General features: G+C 40.4%; 1 protein-coding gene across 3 annotated transcripts in view; it reads right to left on the bottom strand.

Annotated features, from left to right (window-relative positions):
* Positions 1–21,368, bottom strand: part of AQR (aquarius intron-binding spliceosomal factor) — a 2,539,865-nt gene that overhangs the window by 834,580 nt on the left and 1,683,917 nt on the right. For all 3 annotated transcript variants that reach the window (XM_044073871.1, XM_044073874.1, XM_044073872.1), the window contains one exon: positions 20,208–20,317. In XM_044073871.1, the coding sequence (XP_043929806.1) occupies positions 20,208–20,317 (110 nt within the window). The remainder of the gene's footprint in view (positions 1–20,207; positions 20,318–21,368) is intronic.

Genomic DNA, 21,368 nt, shown 5'->3' with positions numbered 1-21,368 from the left:
TTGGTGCCCATATGCCCTGAATGCATCTTCCTGCCATGTGAGCCCCCCAGGCATAATCTGATGCGTCTGTTGTTAAGCTTTGGCTGGCATGGGGTAGAGTGAAGGGCCATCCCATGTTTTGGTGACAGGTCTTTGCCCACCATAGAAACTCCTGTTGCAGGCAGGGGATGAGAGGAATCATTGTTTCCAGACTGTGTGAATGTTGACTCCATAAACTTTGTAGGTACCACTGAAGTTTCCTCATATGCAGTCTTGCATATGGAATTAGTAGGATGCAGGATGCCATGAAGCCCACAGCCTGCTGAATTTGTCTTGCAGAAGACTGGGTTTTTGTTGCCATCAGTTTGAAGTAAGTAGACAGTTGCCTTTGTTTGTATGGCGTGAGGTAAGCCATCTGAGCAGTTGTATGCAAGCTTGCACTCAGGAATGTTATCTTTTGAGAGGGTACCAGTTGTGATTTCTTTTCGTTTATTGTGTACCCTAGGCATGCTAGAAGCCTTTTCACAAACGCCAGGTGTCGTAGAAGAGTGTCGTTGTTCTCTGCTTGATTGAGACAGTCGTCCAAGTAAGGATATATTTGAATACGTCTTTGTCTGCAAAATGCAATTAATGGTGCCAGGCACTTTGTAAAGACCCTGGACACAGTAGATAAGCCAAAGGGCAGTGCAGAGAATTGGTAATGCATTAAGCCAGCCTTAAATCTGAGGTATCTTCTGCATGACTGTCTTATTGGGACATGCAGGTATGCCTCTTTTAGGTCTAAAGTCACCAGCCAAGCATTCTTGCCCAACATGGGCAGAAGCTGTTGCAAAGTGAGCATTTTAGAATGTCCAGGTATGTGTTCAAAATCGATAAATCCAGTATTGGCCACCTGGCCTTGTCCTTTCTGGGCACCAAGAACAGTCTTGAGTAAAAACCTTGTCCTTTTTCCTGTTCTGGTACTGGATTAATGGCCCCCATATCCATGAGGGACGTAACCTGTTTCTGTGCCTCTACCCATTGTTTTTTTGGCAGGTCTGGCCAACCATTTGTCATTGGCAGAGTGTGGAAATGGAATCTGTATCCCTGTGATACAATGTCTAGCACCCACTTGTCCTGGGTTATTAACTGCCAATTTTGAGCAAAAAGTGCTAATTTTCCCCCTATGGGTGCTGCCAAAAGATAAGTGCTTGGTGTAGGCAGAGGGAAGTCATTGGGATTGCTTTCTGTAGGTTTGCGCTTTATCTCCTCCAGATTTGGAGGTGGATGCACCCCACTGCTTTGACCTGTATGAGTCTTGGGCCTAGTACTTGGAACCTTTAGGGCCCCTGGATTTGCCCTTTGAGCTCTGTCTGACACAGGAAAGGACCAATTTTTTGTAGGCCAGTGTCTACTGAATCTAGGTGGCTGCACTTGTAAGAAATCTTTAACAGTTTGCATAGACTTAGCTTTGTCTTCCATTTTCTTTAAAACTTCTTCTGCATTAATACCAAGCAGAGAATCAGGCTGTAAAGGTGCATCTAGCAATTTAGCTTTAACATGATCAGACAAATTTTGTTCCTTTAACCAGGCATGCCTCCTGATCACAGATCCAGTAACTGCGGCCCTGCAGGAGGCCTGTAAAGAATCAAAACCACATTGCAAAGCATGCTTTCCAACTTGTTCAGCCTCATGCAATAATTCCTGCAATTCCTTATTTTCTGCACATTCTGAAATCAACATCATTTTCTGTTTCAGCAATTCAATAACATATTGTTGGTACTTAAGCATATGAAATTGACAGTTTAAGGCCATGACTGCCAAGGTTGCAGATGTATAAACCTTTTTCCCCATCTGTCCAGTGCCCTCAAATCTTTGTCGGAGGGGGTAGGGTTTTTTGCTGTTGAGGCCTTAACTCCTTTTGGACCCTGTGAAATAGTTTCAGGATTAGCAGCAGGGTTTCTAAATAAAAATTTATGAGAGTCGGGGACCCTGTAATACCTGTTAGGCTTACTGGGAGCCAGAGGTAAAGAGTCAGGGGTCAGGCTTGACTCCGAAAAACATCATCCACAATGTCTTAACACAGGGGGAATGGCTAAAGGCTTGTGCTGAGGGAGAAGGAGGAAATCCCTGAGCCTCTTTTTTGATTCTGAGAAGTCTGGACTCTCCCAGTGAAAATGCTCCCTCAAAGTATGCAAGGTTTCTCCAAATGAATAATCCTCAGAAGGAGATGCAGATGGAACAGACTCCTCAGCATCAAAGTCCTCATAGGGAGGTAAAGATAATTCCTGGTCAGAAGAGAATCAGAAGAAACAGAAACCTGATCTGAAGATTCACAGTCAGTGTCTTGCCTAGGCCTCTTATCTGGAGGGGGATGGGTACCCCTGATCAAGGTAATAAGGTCTTCAGCCATTTTGATCATCTGTTTTTAGGCATAGAGGCCTGTGCACGTGGCTCAGGCATCGTTTTTTTTGTTTTAGAAGGTGTCTTTGCCTTTGGTTTTGCAGCTTTCGTCAGTTTGATATAAAAATGTTGAGGTCTGAATACACCCTCAGAAGCCAGTGCCTGCTCAGTGGCTCCAGACCCATCCGAGGGAGATACATTCGTCGGTCCAATACCTTGAGTATCTTGCGGCATGCCAGACTCCACATGGGTGTTGGTAGAGGCCTGCGACTCGAAGGTAGCGGTATCAGGGGCTGCGAATGTGCCCCACTGAGTACCGGCGAACCGGCGACTGGCTTAGGAGAAGCTTCGTTGTCAGTTTTGGATGTCGACTGCCTTTCTCTGTCCTTTTCTGTGTGTTTTTTATGTACTCCGGTAGTCGGATTGCTATCCGATATTAATGGGTAGTTAAATCTGTTTCCAAAATACTTAGATGCAAAAATATACCGACGCTTAATAGTGCGTTGGTTAAATCTAGCACAAAACCGACAGCCAGGCACATTGCGATCAGGGCCTAGGGAAGAAATACAGTATAAATGGAAATCCTTATGAGGTATTTGCTTCCCACAAGTAATACAATTATTAACTTTTTCTGACATCGGTAAAAAGCAATAAAAAAGTTTCCGCAACGGGGTACTTAGCTTTATTGAAGACTTCGGTTCTGAAACTCAAATGCGAATATTTCAGTAGTCGGCCGACCGGCACTTGCGAAATGCTTCTGCTTCGGGCACCGCGTGGCAAGAAAGACTAAAGAAAATGGCGTTGACTGCATGCTTTACACCCCTGACGACCTGACATCATGGAAGAGAAGACAGCAACCGACGCAGGCCCCAAGACTTTGGAATTCAGGCCGACTGAGGGCAACCTGCCAGCAGTTACCCAAATGTAATGACTGCAACAGTGAAACATGAACATCCTGTGGATTCCCAGGGAACCTCTCTGTAAGCAAACAACAGATGGGGCAAATATTTGTCCCGGTCCCTCTTAAACTGGTCTGCAAATGCCCATATCATCGGTCCTGAGTGTAGAGTTTAACCTCTCAACAAGACCATTAGTCTGGGGATGGTAGGGGCTGGTTTTTAGGTGCTTCACCCCACAGTACCTCCACAGACAAGCCAGCAGGTCTGACATGAAATTGGCACCTCTATCAGTCAATATTTCTTTTGGGAAACCAACCCTGCTGAAAATCTCTAACAAAGCATTTAGGTTCATAGGTTCATACTAGGCTATCTGCCCGAGGGCATTTACAAGCCTAGCTCATCGTTTTGTGGCTTACGCCACCCCTTTGGTATGAGGAAGTATACCCATTATTTTGCTGTGCCTCTGTCGAGCAGTGACACTGAGGTAATCCCTGGGGTATATCTGCGATCTCCCATCCATTGGTCAAGATTTCTCTTAAACAAGGCCAGCAAAGTGCTCTGCCTCACATGTACCGGGATTTTGTTCCACAGCATAGGGAGTCTTTGGGTGATGAATCTATCCCTCCAGCACGTCCTATTAATAGCCGTGTCGAGGTTTAAGTCTCCCGCCCTTGTGGCTCTGATGGATCTAGATTTTTTGAGGTGAAGCATATTCATCAAATCTGGGTTTGACATGGCCTTGTATGTTAGGCAAAGGTCACCTCTGAGCAAGCGGTAAGCGACTGAATAGAGCTGGAGTTCTTTCAGTCGGGCAGCATAGGACAGATTTTTGAGACCCTTTATCCTTTTGGTGAGGAACTTTGTGGCCTCTCCAGCTGCTGCATGTGTCGGGTCAGATACATCCCGAATGGGGCATTGTACTCAATCATTGGTCTGATGAGTGATGAGTAAAGGGAGACTATGACCTCCCTTGATCTAGATGAGAATCCCTTCATGATAAGGTGGGCAATGTAGAAGGTCTTCCTAACTACTTTAGCTACATGGGTGTCGAATGACAGACTACTATCAACCTGGGTCCCCAGGTCCCTGATAACTTCTTCTGTGCTTAGTGGATTGCCACCTATTTGGTAGCTAGGGGTAACCTTGTTTTTCCCAAAGGTTATGACTATGCATTTCTTGGCATTTAACTTCAGGCCGTGGCTCTGGCACCAGTTATCCATTTCTGTGAGACCCTTCTGAAGGATATCTGTGTCAGATGTGTTTTCTACTATGGCGCCCAGTTTGCAGTCATCTGCAAACTTTGTCAGCCATAACCCTCCTGTGTTTGCTTGTACTTCGGATAAGTAGATGCCAAACAAGAGTGGGCCCAGGACTGAGCCCTGTGGGACACCACTTGTGACAGGCTTTGAGTCTGACATGGCGCCAGCAACTCTGACCCTGTGGGTTCTGTCACTCAGCCAGTTTGCAACCCATCTTGTGATGTATGGGTTAACATTTAAGCTGATGAGTTTTTCAATGATACCCAAGTGGGGTATTGTATCGAAGGCCTTAGCCAGATCGAGGTAGGCTGTATGGACTGCCTTTCCCTCGTCAATGGCTTTGGTGACTGTTTCGAAGAAGTCAACCAAGTTTAAAAGGCATGATTTGCCTTTGGCAAAGCCAAACTGGGTTGGATCCAAAGTCTGCAAATTCCCTATGTCTTTATTTATGAGGTCCATTATGATCCTCTCCATGGCTTTGCAGATAAGGCTTGTCAAGCTAATGGGCGGTAATTTCCAGGGTCGGTGGAGGCACCGCCTTTGTGAAGTGGGACCACAGTTGCAGTGCGCCACTCCTGGTGCGTATCCAGAGGTAAGACTTTGATTAAACAGCTGTCCTAGCTGTGGGTTTAATTCCTCATTTAGTTCGTGGAGCACACAGCCGGGGACACCATCAGGTCCCATGGATGCTGTGTTTTTTGCTTTGGAGGGAGCAGTTCTCACTTGGGCGCTGGTGATGTTTGCGCGGCTCCAATCGTTTGGTATAGCTAACTCTTCTTTTGGGGGGAGAGTTTGCACTGAACCTGTCAGCCAGTATGTTGGCAATGTCTGTAGGATCAGTAATCTTCACATCATTTTGAACTAGTTCTAAGCATATCTGGGAGTTTCCTCCTAGGTTTCTAACATAGCTAAAGAAGGCCTTATGATTGTCTTTTGAGTCTTTAGCTATTTTTCTCTCGAAATTTGCTTTGGATGATTTTATGAGAGCTCTTAGTTTTTTACTTATAGTGATCAAGGGTGTCTTACCTTTTAAGGATTTTGCTCTATCTTGTAGTAGCTTCCTCCTTTTATTGTAGAGTTTGTTTATGGCTGGGGTCCAACCAGACTGGACGCTTGCCTTTGGTACTAAGAGTCTTTGTTTTGTTTGGGATTGCCTTATCCATGCAGTCCTGCAGGTGCTGGTAGAAGGTGTTTGTAAGTGATTCAGCTACCACCTTTTCTGCCTCAATGGAGGACAGAGCCATTGCCTCAGGTTATCTTGTAGCATAATCTACTACCACTAGGATATGCTTTTTCCCTGTGGAACTTAGGGTGCTCAGAGGCCCAACAATATCCATAGCTACCCTCTGAAATGGCTCCTCAATCACAGGCAAATGCATCAAAGGAGCTTTCGCCCTGTCTCCTGCCTTGCCTAGCTTTTGGCACTGCTCACAGGTCCTGCAGTACCCGGTTACATCTCTGGAAATTCCAGGCCAATAGAAGTTATGCATAATACGTCTCTTTATACATTTTATGCCCGTATGACCTGCAAAGGGAATATCATGGGCTATGGCTAGAAGTGCCAGACGGTAGGCTCTAGGCACTACCAACTGCTGTATCCTCCCTCAGGGGTCCACTCTCTATACAGCAACCCTTTGTCCAAGTATACAGATTCCCCTTTCCCTTGAAAATCAAGTGCCTCACTAGTTAACTCTCTCAGGCCTTGAAATTTAGGGTCTGAGAGCTGAGCCTGTCTCGTCTCAAGTCTCTCTGTGACCCTTCCCAGCTCCCCTTTACACAGGAAGTCTGGTATCCTCTGATAGTGGTGTCTCACTGTCAGCCTGGGTACTACTACTCTCCTCTGCCTTTGCAGTCACTCTGTCCAAGGGAACATCAGTACCCACAAGCAGTTGTGGCTCATCTTCATTCTCACTACTACAGGGTAGCTCCCTCCCTGAAGTAACCACCTCACCAGTCCTGACTGCAAGTGTGTGGTTCGTCTGGATCTCCCTCAAGCTACCAGACTCACATGCTTGTCTCTAAGCCTGACTGCATGTAACTGCATCCACACATGGTACTGCATTACCAAAATCCTTCCCTATCAGATCATCTGTAGGATGGTAGATTGGTACCCTTGTTGTCTCAAAACATAACTACTGTTGGCATTTTGTCATTCCCACTCTTACAGGCTCTCCCACCTTTTGTTCCCCACCTTGTCTCCTTGGACATCTATATGCTACATGGCCCCACTGGTTCCATTCAAAACATTTAACCTTAGGTTCTGGACGTGTACCTGGACTAGTGGCCTCCCCTGCTACAGGTAGATTCTGTTGGGGCAGTCTGGGCTGCCCACCATGGGTTCCCTTAGACCCATGAGAAGCACTGGGTGTCCCTTTCCTGTGCAGTGATGCCCTGCTTGCTAGGTATAGGTCCCTTCTTCCCCAACACAGCTACAGTAAGGCATTGTCTATCAGCTAACCAGATCCCCATCTCCTCAGGCAAAGCGCTAAGGGCTTGTTGCCTCACCAAAAAATCTGCCAGCCCTTCAAAAGTGGTGACCTGACATCCACTCACCCACCTATGAAAATAAGTGCTTAGTTCAGCAACATATTCACACACATTTTCATCTGCCTTGCATCTATGCTCACAAAACGTTTTCCTATAAGCTTCAGGTGTTAGCTTAAAAAATTCTAGCAAACAGTTCTTTACAACATTATAATATAAAAAGTCATTATTAGACAGTCAAAAAAAAACCCATCTTACACTTGTTGAAGGTTTACCAGTGGAAAAATGAATCAATAAAAGAAGAAACATCTGGTATTCCACCACAGCTGAAATTTCACCACGATACAGTCCTGTTTCAAACAACGAACAAGTTTAATGGATGAGATAAAAACAGCAATAAAGTTCCAAAAATGATAAAACGATAAGCGCTTTCGGCTATTTAGCCTTCTTCAGATCGTTAACTTTTGGTAGTAATACATATATATTTATACAAAAAACTAGCCAATGAGATTCATGATTAATTAACTTCTTGACCAATCATAGCAGTTATATCTATTAGTTCTCATTCGTTATAAATATATCCAATGATCTTTCTTCTACACAGTTAAGCAGCCTATAGCTTTAATTTAGGGCAATAACATTTGTAATGAAATCGGCGCCAAAATTATGCTAATATGCTGTCTTTTTGGTCAAACTATTGGTTGTAAATAAATCTCATAGCGCTATTCATTAGTGCATTTCTTCTGATAGTTGTGTTTAGAACAGCTATCATTAACCTATCACATGTGTTCTACATGGCTACAAAATACTGTATCGGCAGTATGTTAATGCGAAGTCTCCTACCTAATTTTTTTTACTGGTTGTGACAGCATGTTATACCATTCCAGTAAATTAAATTCATTATAGCTTCCTTGCTTTTATTTTGCTGCCATCCAGTGGCCATAAAATGTATATAGTATTAACTTTATTTTGGAAAATTTCTAAAAATTATTTGTTTATATTGTACCTTGTTTTTCAAATATAAGCTTGTATTGGCTAACAAATCCCCTTTAGAATTATTTGATTGTCCTCTTATATATAAAGGATATTTTACATATATCAATCCTAATTCATTAGATGTATGAGCGATTCTTATCCATATCTACCAAGTATGTTAAAATACGACTGGCACAACCAAAAACATAGTCACCATCCCAACTCAGCTCCCGCCAACACAGAAATCCATAACAGCACCAATAGATTACTGCATACCATCAGCCATACATCCTGCTTCCGCTACATACCAAAAAGGGGGGGGGGGGAGCCTTTTAATGTATAAATTATATAATGGATTTATTGCTCCTGACAACCATACCTCACAGTTAAATTGCTTGCTAACTAAGAGTTCAGACAACAAACAAATATGCGATATAATAAGAAAATATTGGTCAATATTAACAATGGATGAAAAAAATCAAACAAGTGGTAGGAGAGCAACAAAGATTCCAGTATAAGAACAAGAAAAATTTGAAAAGACTCTTATGTAATAAAGATGACTACCACACAAATTACACGCTTGGATAGAAAGGGTACTTTTAAATGCAGCAGATGCAAAGCCTGTCCTTTCATTGAAAATTCGAATGCTTTTATTTTCACTCATGGAAATAAAACAGTACGACTTCAATGTATATGCTGACTGTACCACAGCACATTTAGTGTATCTGGCCACCTGCCATCAATGCAATGCCTTTTATATAGGCAAGACAAATCAGCAGCTTAAAGGTCGTATACTACGACATCTATGAGATATACGACAAAAGGAACCAAATAATGCACTAGCAATGCACATAATACAATATCCGACTCATTCTTTCCTTTTCAAAGTTACTGAAACTGTTATTCAGACCAATAGAGGAGGAGACATTCATAATCGAAATGAACTGCGTGAAATATCCTGGATAACTAATATGAGAGCAAATCGTCCCCCTGGATTAAACACCATAGGTCCACTGAAACCTATATTGAAAACTAGAAGAAACACCATTACAGTAGAGAATCATTAAAAATATTATTTGCAAGAAATTATGAACTATTTATTAATGTTCTTATTACAATGGAAAAATTTACAGATCATGTAAAGTTTTTGATCAATTAAGATGATATATACCATCTTCATATTTTAAATTAATATATATCCTGTCAGTTATTTTTATTATTTTTACTCATTTATAGTTACAATCATTTTTTCAAGCTCATTATTTATTTTTAACTCATATGAGGTATATTGTTACAAATTCAAAAAGATTTTTTAGTCAAAGGCCCACAGTGAATTTTCTACATTAAGATCACTCAAGCTCTGTCAGGACCTTAATAAATAAGCATTATTAATTACTAGTCACCAAAATACACATTATCAACTTTGGATATGAGAAGTTCTCTTAGATCTGAGTACTGCCCTTTACTGAGGATGCGAGTATGTGTGCGCCCCATACCAGAGATAGTCTAACAAGGATAGAAGTTTTAATTATCAACAATAAATCCTTTATATAATTTATACATTAAAAGGCTTCCAGATATGGATACTGCTCTTTATTAAGGACGCCAGTAGGGATGTATCCCTTATATTTGAGACTGTTTAGTGAATGGTGGACCCCCCCCCTTTTTGGTATGTAGCGGAAGGGGGGTGTATGGATGATGGTATGCAATAATCTATTGGTGCTGTTATGGATTTCCGTGTTGGCGGGAGCTGAGTTGGGATGGTGACTATGTTTTTGGTTGTGCCAGTCGTATTTTAACATACTTGGTAGATATGCATAAGAATTGCTTATACTTCTAATGAATTAGGATTGATATATGTAAAATATCCTTTACATATAAGAGGACAATCAAATAATTCTAAAGGGGATTCGTTAGCCAATACAAGCTTATATTTGAACAACATGGTACAATATAAATAAATAATTTTTAGAAATTTTCCAAAATAAAGTTATTATATACATTTTATGGCCACTGGATGGCAGCAAAATAAAAGCAAGGAAGCTATAACGAATTGAATTTACTGGAACGGTATAACATGCTCTCACAACCAGTAAAAAATTAGGTAGGAGACTTTGCATTAACATACTGCCAATAAAGTATTTTTTAGCCATGTAGAACACATGTGATAGGTTAATGATAGCAGTTCTAAACACAACTATCAGAAGAAATGCGCAAATGAATAGCGTTATGAGATTTATTTACAACCAATAGAGTTTGACCAAAAAGACAGCATATTAGCATAATTTTGGCGCTGATTTCATTACAAATGTTACTGCCCTAAATTAAAGCTATAGGCTACTTAACTGTGTAGAAGAAAGATCATTGGATATATTTATAACAAATGAGAACGAATAGATATAACTGCTATGAAGTTAATTAATCATGAATCTCATTGGCTAGTTTTTTGCATAAATATATATGTATTACTACCAAAAGTTAACGATCTGAAGAAGGCTAAATAGCCGAAAGCGCTTATCGTTTTATCATTTCTGGAAGTTTATTGCTGTTTTTATCTCATCCATTAAACTTGTTCGTTGTTTGAAACAGGACTGTATCGTGGTGAAATTTCAGCTGTGGTGGAATACCAGAGGTTTCTTCTATTATTAGACAGTTTGGATAGAATATTTACAGCTTTACCATGGAGTAAGGGGGTCAGGAACCATACCCAGAGCCCTTGGTCAACATTATACTGTTTACATACCCTCTCAAACATATCAATGAAACTATCAAAATTATCCCCCCTCTGTAAACTGTGGAAATAATTTACTGACCTTTGTTGCATCTGGGGTTCCGTTACTCCCTTCCTCATTACCTCCATGACTCTGGCGAAGAGTCAGCATCTCCTTTTCATGTTGCCTCTGCCTCTCCTTCTCCTCAGCTTCCAGGCATAGCAGTTTCTCATTCTCCTCAGCCTGCAGACATCACAGTTTCTCATTTTCCTCATTTTCAGTCTCTCTGCTGCTTCTCTTTTCAAACGCTTGGCCTCCAACTCAAGTTTCTTTAGCTCCAGACAGATTTTTAAGTCCTCTTTAGAAAGGTTGAGCTGTCCTGAGTGTTGTACATCTCCACGGCCAGTCTGATCGTCCTCCTGGTTGCTATTCTGAGATGCAACCGTGACTAAAGCTGCAATCATGTCTGCTTTATTCAGATGTCCATGCACCAGTCCTTTAGCTTGGCACATCTCAGCAAACTGGCTCATTGTCAGCTTGCCATACTCCTCTGCTGACATACTTGCCTGCTCTCCCTGACTAACTAATCTAACAAAAAAAATAAACAATTGTGATATGAACTCTGAATGTTCACTGCATGGCTGATTTAGAGTACAAATATCCCACCACTGCCAAACAATATGTGACACCCATGCACTGGCCCAGTAATCAAGAAGGCTCAATCCTCACCACTCACACCTGTGAGGGATGTGCACATTGGGAGGATGACAAGTACACACACATTAAAGTACAATTTCCCTTAAGTGCACACAAAGATCCCAATCAGTCTGGGGCTGGTTTCTCATTCTCTCCTCAGATCCCCAACAAGAGTCCCCACTGGCACAGCTATAGGGTTAAGATCTCAGCCGAGTGGTCAACCCAAAACCTCCAGTACCCTCTCTGTCCAACCACTGCTTCATGTCCCTGCCCAAGTAGTTGACACACACACACACACACACACACACACTTTGAGACTTGAATTATATACAAACACAAAGACACTTCCGGGGAAGGCTGGCATAGGTTCACTAGCTATGCCCTCTTCTGCCCAGACTATAAGGTAGAAATCACTGCCACCAACCACTACTTATCAGCTACTAATAAGACCCTTCTCAAAGGGTGCCCACTCTTACTGTGTAATATTATTGTTATCCAAACAGTAAATGTGACCAGAACTGCTATTCTAGAGTGGCCTGTACAGCATCATCAAATACATATGTAAGTACTCCAAGAGCTTATATATTCTCTACACAAAACCAGCCACAATTAAAAGGTTTAAAATATTTAATAATAAATAAAAGCACAAGACAATACTCAGTAACTCAACACAGTGACAATAGAGTTCACAGTCACAGGAAGAACTTTAAAATAACATAGCAGGATAGTCTCACATAAATACAGAAAACATCTCTAACTAATCTTGCTATATTCCTCTCTATCTGTAAGAGAAACTATGTTCTAAATAACTTACTTACAGAGCAAGGCAAGACATGCTGGTGAGTTGTTAAGAGGTCCAGAACAAGATACAAAATGCAATGACTTTCTCTCTGACATAGTTCTTAAGTGAATGATGCACATTACTGCTGAATCATCTCAGATTACATCATTCTTGTCACCTCTGCCTAGGTTTCCCAGGCTATCAGGAACTTAATTTTTTAACATGCCTCTATTAAAAATACTTCTCTCTCAGAAGCTAACAATCGTCTCTTAGAAGCTTTCCTGAAACTGAAAGTCGTAAAACAATTACCTTGGAAACCTGCAATTACCTCTGTTTCCAGACAAAAGAAAGAAGCCCCTAGCTTAGACATCCTGTCTCTTAGCTAAGATAAACTAACTTCATAACACATTGTAAAACTCTTTATCAACTTATTTTCTTAGAGTTTTGCAAGTTAACTCTGTATATCTCAACTTCTACTAAGAAACATACATTTACATAGGAAAAGAGTTTATACACATTTTTGCTTTTCTCCAGCAGGCTGCACTGTGGTTACAATCTTGAAGCTCAGAACATATAGTTTAATCATAGCATATAGTTCCCTTACATTTGTAAAACAAGCCTACAAATCCTATTAATATTTACAAATGACATAGGATTATTTACAAAATTCTATCTAGCTGGGCTGGCAGTGTCACAACTACCACTGCTTTTTTAAAATTCAGCTATAAATGGTCTGATACCACTACTGATTTCTTGGATGTAGCCATTAGTAGGGATATGCTAGGTGAGACTGTTATTAAGATTTATAAAAAGCCTTGTAAAAAGAATAATATTCTACCAAAGTCTAGTATGCACCCACGACACATACCAAATAACGTGGTGAAAGGACAATTCCTGAGAACCATGAGGTTACATAATAGAGATGATTCTGTAGTTGCTGTGCTTGATACTATGCCTACAGTCTATTCAAATACTGAAGTCCATAACACCATTAAGGAAGTGTGTTTCCTTAAAGGAACAACTGCTAGACTGTTTTTTTGCTCAGGATGTACAGAATACTTCTAATTCAGTTTTGCCTACACAGAATAATGATCCTCAAATTGCATTAACTTATTTTAGTGATATTGGTGCAAGTTTGTGACATCATTAAGAGAAAAGAGGAATTGGTCAGTCATTATGGCTGATCGAGATATAAAAGAAGTATTGGGTACCACACCTAAGTTCTCCTTCGGGAACAACAAGTCTTTCAAACATCAACTGCCTTACACACATTTACAATATTAACTGTAGAAGCTTTGGTCACACAGGTACATTTCCCTGTTGCTCATGTAGTGTCTGCAAATCTATGAGAGTTACTTCCTATGTACAGCATCCAGTATTTAACTACAGGATAGAGTTTGACTTTTATGCAGATTTCAAAAGTAGCAATGGGATCTACTACTCACAGTGTAGAGCTTGTCAATCTTATTATCTAGGGAAGACTAACCAGACATTAAAAGAGAGGATCTTAAAAGATGTGGGTGACATCAGGAATAAGAAAAAACACTAATGTATTAGTGAGACATGTAATTGAGTGTGGTTCTGAACATAATTTTAGATTTACTGTGTTAGAAGTAATGACTGTGAGATTGAGGGGTGGAGAATGAGGAATAGGATGGAATGTAATGAACTGAAATGGATTGTTACTACGCAAGGGGATAGAAGTCCCAGCTTAAATGATTGTATTTCTTTAAAGTCGGTGCTTAAAGCACATGGTTTGTTTCATTGAGATGATTTGTTAATTTTATATTTTTTAATGACCGAGTTGCTTTACAAAGCATTTACGGCCTGAAGAAACTGCTTTTTGCCGTGAAAGTGCTTACTGAATGTTTTAACATTCTTATTGTTTTGCGTGTATTTATTAAAATAGGACTTTTATACATTCAGCTGTGGTGGTCGATTATCTATCTTGTTCATCCAATATTGTAACTCCTTATTTATGTCCTCTAGACGTGAGTGATGGCTGATGGAATCCCTGAGGCTGCCCTACTGCTGTACCCTGGCTATTCTATACGTGAAGGGCATTTCTGAAGTCACTTCTCACACTGTCGGTTCATACAAAACTAAACATCTTCTCAGACCAACTGTCAGGAGCTGCTGAAAACCCATACGCTCCCCTGAGAGAGGAGGGCTGGTTATCATTCGGTCACATCTCTCCTACCCCCCCCCCCCAAGGTGTTCCGGTACCTGGGTCACTAACAAATCCTAGTTCAACAGCATTACAGATGAAAAATGTTCCACTATGTCAATGACACACCACAGGAAACAGAACTATTAAAATTTTCAGCAGAACTAAGAGAGAGTGAGACATACACCGATGTAGGAGGAGGATACAGACTGTCTCTGTGCTCCATCAGGGACGTCCAAATGTTGTAGCTCCCATAAATTGCTGCCCCTATTCTGTCTCTGCCTTCATCCTTCTGTCCTTGAAGCCCCTCCATCAGCATGCACTACACCACTGCTTCAAACAATGAATGGCTGAAACTGCCTTCATTAACACTATGGGGCCATCAAGATGAATGGCAATACACAACACTGATAGAAAATATATCAAGTATTATTAGCAGTACTAGGTGGATAAAGTTAAGGGGAGAAGCCCTATACATGACTGACTTTATTAGCTCAAAACTACACAAAGAACATTAATTTTTATCATCAAATTAATAAGATGTGGTATATCAGGCTGTTTATTGTCAGAGTATTCCCCATCTATAGAATACACTACTCCTGCACATTGAGTAAATTAGTGTCCAACCTATATGTATGATTAATGCAGACAATTAGATGGACACACTCACTTTCCCCCTGAGCCTACACTGTGTGACTCTCCTTGAGGGCAGGAGGTACTTCGATGTTGTGAACTGGCTGTTAGTGGTTACAAATGATTGAGTAGTATCCACCAATGCATCTAACCTGAACCTAATTTCACCTTAATGCTACAGAATATATCAGTAAGTAAAGGGAATCCACCCACACCCACTGCAGGTTTTTAACAGAACAGTTTCATGGAAGAAAGCAGGTCAAGCAGAAAAATATTTTACTGCTTTTCAAAGCAAGAACAATACATAGATAGACATCTAAATGCAGAATTTTAGTGCATGCACAGAGACAATCTATTGCTTCCTAAGAATTTTTGCTCCTTAGTGCCCTAGGCAGACTGTGCTGTGACCTTGAAATTATTGCAGAAAGGGATTAGCGTCACCTATTAATGCTTCATGAGCTCACTTTGCAGTCAGAGTTTAACAAGATGAGTCTACTTACCCAGCATGCGGACTTTGTGCAATTATGTTTTAACAAGTTACAGATGCTAGACAGCAAAGTATAAAAGGGCTTACGTATCACGTGACCCTTTTTGTACTTCAGAAAGACATAGTTCAAGAAACAAACTCAAACTGTATGAATGTTGCTCCTTTCCAAAAGAACATCACTTTGTGCCCTTTTTAACAAAAACTTTTAGAATGTAATAATATCACCTACTTGCCTGCATCTGACTTAATCCATACTTTTGTACTGTGAGAAGCATTTCCTTTCAAAGATGTAAGCAGAGTTGTGATTTTTTTCAGGCTCCTACCAAATCGTCCCCATTAAGAGATGGACTACTATGTACAACGGACAATATGTTGAGCTTTTTGCCTGTGTGTGGCATGCAGGGTGCACCCATTGCCCATTTTTTGGAAATAGCCTGTCTCCACCAGTTGGTATGCAGGGGGTACCCATTACCCATTGCTTGGAAACAGTTTGTTGGCCTCCACTAATTGGCATGCAGGACACACCCATTACCCATTGTTTACAAATAGTCTTTTGGCCTTCATTAGTAGGTGCTCTCAGAGAAATCTTCTCACACGACCTCCCCTCCTGCACTCACTTTCATCTTACTAGCTGATGCTTATGGCACCCAGACTTATCAGCTGAACCTGCTTAACTGTCAGCATAGTCATATGGCCAAAACATCTGTGCATACCTCTCAACCTCGTAAGTGCAAAAAATCTGGATAAAGACAAAAACAGTGGGGGGGGGGGGGGCAAAGGCCCAAAGATAGGGGCAGCTTTTAAATATCGCTCTTGCCAACTTAGATAGTTAATGGGATAACAGGTTTTTGCCATTAACATACATTTTCTGAAGAGTATGAAGTATGAAACTCAAATGTCCATCACTATTTAGTGACTTCAATCCATGATGATTTGCTAGATAACTACAATTTTTTTGAGGAATAGACCAAAAATATGAGGCAAAAATCTGGGGAGTTGAGAGGTATGCATCTGTGTCACTAGCACTAAATGGTCTATTGGTAACAAATAAAGCCTTACGTTCTTTGCCTTACACTTTTCACAATTACAGCTGGAGGCTCTCAAATTTAGTGTTGATAGGTAGGTACTAGGCTATTAGTCCTAGGGCCTAAGTAAGCCTAGCCAAAAAGGTAAACTGGCTTTCGCCACCCAAGAAAATTATTTTCCTGTGCCCCTGCCGAGCAGAACCACAGAAGTGATCCCTGGGGTGAATTTCCTATTTCCCATCCAATCATCAAGATTTTTCTTGAAGAGTGCTAATGAGGAGCTCTGTTTGACATAGATAGGTAGTCTGCTCCAGAGTATGGTAAGTCTCTGGGACAGGAATCTATCCCTCCAGCATGTTCTGTTTATTGTGGTGACATGGTTTAGGTCCCTAGAGCGTGTAGCTCGGAGGGATTCAGATTTCTTTAAGTGGAGCATGTCCAACAGCTCTGGGTTTGACATAGCTTTGTATGTTAGGCAGAGATCGCCTCTGAGTAGGCGATATGCTATGGAGTAAAGCTGGAGTTTTTTGAGACGGTCTGCATATACTTTTAGTGCATTTCAGTAGTGTTTGCAGACTGCAAAAAAGCACATGTAGGAAACAGACATTGCCCTCTAAAGTGGTTAAAAAATATATATACACTTGAATTTACTTAACATTAATTAAATAAGACTTTTAAAAACCATGCTTGCAATCCCAGACACAGTTTTTTATATAATATACAGATCTAAAAATCCAACAACCAGTTAGTATGTTAATAAGTACATACAAAAACCCCTTAGAAAACAACTCAAATGGGTGTAAGCCACCTAAAAATGATGCTGATGCATTGTATATTACAAATTTAATATTCTTAGCACTTGCTTGACATAAAAAATACAACCTCAAAGTGTATAATAAGCTTATTGAATGGTTGAAAACCAAAATACATTTAGAGTTTATTCCTTCTCTGTTTAAGAATAGGTGCTAAACTAATGTTGTCGTTAAGTCCTGGATATCTGGCTGCATTTAACTTTAGCTGCCAAATCAATTCTCTTGTTTCAAGGAGAGTTTCCCAATCTCCACCTCTCTCTAAGAATATTAAATTTGTAAATGCACTAAAAGGTATTTGCCAAGAAAATAGCAGGCAAGCTTATTAGGCAATTTTAAAGTAAAGGTGAAAATCAAAGATTGCACACAGTGGTGTTAATTACTTAATTAGCTGTATTACCCAGCTATATAAATGTTGCACATTGATTCAAGTTTTTGTCTCACTTGAAAAAGCCTGGTAGGTACCAGGCGAAAGCGCTCGTGTTAATTTCTGTTTTTGTGTCGACAATAAATAGTTTTATGGAATTTAGAACTGCATTGGGCTGTCATTTAATGTATTACTTGGATTACTAAACTTTTGCTGCATTGCTGGCTGATATTCAACTGTTCAATTGTTCAAACTTTTAATCTCAAGCACCAGTCCTTGTTGTTTGGACCGGAAAGGTTTTCTGTTTCACTTGTTCCTTATTTTCATAGTATGCCAAATTTACAAATTACCATCAATAAATATTTATTATAAGAATAATGCTGCTAAGAATGGAGCTCAGATCCCAGAATTCTGTTTAACAGCGGATTAAGCCAAGATTCTATATAACCGTGCATCAGCTTCTTCGGGCATAGGTAAACCAAATTCAGAATGCACCTGCTACAGTGCAAAACACCTTCAGATATGACAAAATAAACACAAAATGCACCAAGACTCTAAAAATGCCAGGTGAAGTGAAAGTCATTTCTCCATTCATCCACTATCCATCTACCCTCTTACTGTCAAACAATTCAACAAATAAAAAGGAGGAACCAACCCTAGAGAGGAAAGTAGTTTACTTCAGGGCATGCAGAGACACACGCACACAGAGAACATGCCAGTGTGTATGCATTTGGATTATGTGAGGAATCCAGTTATTCTGGCAAAAATTCACTTAAACATGGAAGAACATGCTATCCCTGCACAGAAGGCATCAAAGATGAGAATCGCACAATTGGTGCAAGAAATGTCAGGCAGTAAAACAAAGCAAACTGCCATATCATCAGCCTAGTGGAACCCATAATTTAATTATTTTATTACAAAGACTCTGAGCTCTGAGATGCTACATTTCACAAATATTTTAGCAAATATCATTAAAACAGCATATAACTTGTATGACTATGTGTCAAGGGAAGGGAATACAGGGTATAACTATATAAAGTCACAAAAAATCCAAGTACAAAGCCATACTTAATTAAATGAAAACATCTATTTAACTAGAAGATGTCCCACAAATGTGCTTTTGCCCAGGGCTAATAAAAACAGAACTTTGACTGCTGATGTGACATGTGGTATATGGAACAAGTTATCATTTAACTCAAGAAACACAGAAAAATTTAGAACGTTTTAAGGAACTAGCTCTGCAGTTTTGAAAATGAGTGCTTAGAATTACAGACTGGTACCACTATAGCCCAGTTTTAAGTAGTATGCAATTACACCATCCTGCGATGTTTTAAACAGGGTATATTAGTGCGATTATAAAATGGTTCTGTTGTTCTCTTACAGGTTGAACAAATCCGCTGCTGCAGCATGATAATAAAGTCACAAGCTAATGGCTCCCCTTTGTAATTAAACTTCCTGGATTTCGTAAGTGGTCTTACAATTCATTCATCTGGCAAGGTTCCTGTCTGGAAATGGAGGCAGGATTTGCTTATATTAAAATATCTTGTTAAGGAACTTTCAAGTGTCAAGCATGTCTCCTGTACACTTACAGGTATACAGATACAAGTTAACTAAGCCATGCCCATACAGCTGACAAAATAACCTTGGCAAACTTTGCAGCACATTATAAGGGATGTTTCTGCCTGGTGCCTGTTTGTCTCACACTTTGCAATCCTTGGTGCAGTTGCATTCCATGTGTCTTTACCTTTTCTTCTAGACTAACTGGAATGTGCATACTGGTATGTGTTTAAAGTTAAATATAGTACAGCACTTAAAAGGAAATGTTCCAAGATTAGCAGAGCAAAACTTCTACAACTCACAACGTCATGCTGTTTTACCCTTACCTACAACTGAGCATTTTTTCCCAGAAGTCACAGTTGACACTGCAATACTGTGTTAATAATAAAATATAGCTTCTAACTTGTAGAAACTGTTAAGTGGTTTTGATAAGCTCCACTGTATATTAAACAGAAAAAGGAAGCATGAAAAATCCTGGAACCCCATTCTTGCACAATGAAACAGGGAGACAGAAGCTGTGATGGAAAGAGGCCATCAATGAGAGTGATTTGTGGATGCTATAAAGCTCAGCTACTGTTTATCAATGAAACAGTGCAGGCAGAGGAAGAAAGACTGCAGATGTCACGCAAAGCAAATAAACTGGACTCATTCGTTTAGGCTGTTTGTGATCTCTGAATCACTTCTGTTCAGGGCATTCACCAGTGGTGCAGGGTACCCTCTAGTGACCTAATCAGAAACTACAGGTAATGTACTACAGCCATGTACTAGGCTAGCTGCTCTTGTGGGACAATTTCCCTTTTTGTACTCTAATTAATAAAATAAGAATCAAAAATATTTCTGACAGATGGTGTGCATATAATGGATCCACACTGCCCATACAGTCTATATTTCAGCAGCTAGGGTCTTAGCCAGCATGCTTCTTCCTTATCAGTCTCAGGACAAGTTAAAAAAAACACCTTTTATGCCAGGCCCCCTACATTCCCACTGGTAGCTCACCTGCTGAAATCCTTCTCTGTCTCCAGCTCTTCTTCACCATGACCCATACGTAGCAGGTGACGCTCATCAATGTCCAAAGCCATGATTTTCTCAAACAGCTGGTTCAAGGCCTGCAGATTGACAAGGGCAGGGGAAAATGCAGTTTTTAGACAGCAGAATGCACTCAATTCAGAAGCAGTGGAGAAAATATTTGTAGAACTACAACTGGCCAAATAGCTCTGTTTTTGTAAACAAGATAAATAAATACAGCGCAGACTAAATATCTAAACTGATTTAATTCTAAAAAGCTGCACTATTTTTATTTATGATCTGTTATATTAGCAGAACCAATACATGTGAAGAACACTGCATTAAAATGACTTTTTAATATAAGGTTGACAATTTCAGCTAAAGTTCTAATGTTTCGTAAAAACATACCTTAGCAGACTTTACAATGTTTCAGACAATCCACTTATTTAACAACACTACTCTTTTCATGCTATTCTGTGGCCCTAGTGTCTTATTAATGGGATCTAAAATCTTTCTGCATTAGATACTTAAAAATTTCCAACAGTATTTCAGATGTAGTTCTTAGTTATCATATCACTGATATTACTGGTTTCTTAGTTTATCAGTAAGACAGATCATACATTAGCAGTGTGGCAGACAGTGAAGTCCTGACTATAACACACAAGATTCAAGTTTGTGTAACAGCTCGGGTGTAGGAAGAGCTGGGCAGAGTTTGTGGAAGTAAACAGTTCTTGATGGCTTGCCCACTCTGCAATGAGGGAGTGATGGCCCCCAGTTGGTTGGTGCACCAGTGCAAGTGAAGACTTGGCACTAACCAATGAATTAGGTGGCATCCATCTGGCATCTCATACTGGTGACTGTAAGTGTCATATGACATTTCTGTGGGGGGATGCACATATCGGGGGGGGCATAGGATACACCATGGTGACTCAGTGCTGATGTTACTACCCAGGGGTGGGATTATAGTTGAAGAAAACCACCCCAATTAACCACATCTAGAATTATGTAAGCTGCTGAAGAACAGCTGGCAACAGGTAATTCCTGGGCTAGGGATATGCTAGTATGGTCACCTTAGGATCACAGTGAGAGGGATGACAGCACAGGTGGATGCAAGGGCATTACAGTAAAAAGAATATTCATGGCTGTCTGAAT

This window comes from Protopterus annectens, chromosome 6.part0 (genome assembly GCF_019279795.1).
Source record: "Protopterus annectens isolate FY-2018-M chromosome 6.part0, PAN1.0, whole genome shotgun sequence".
Classification (NCBI taxonomy): domain Eukaryota; kingdom Metazoa; phylum Chordata; order Ceratodontiformes; family Protopteridae; genus Protopterus; species Protopterus annectens.
This window is presented reverse-complemented; position numbering and strand designations above follow the sequence as displayed.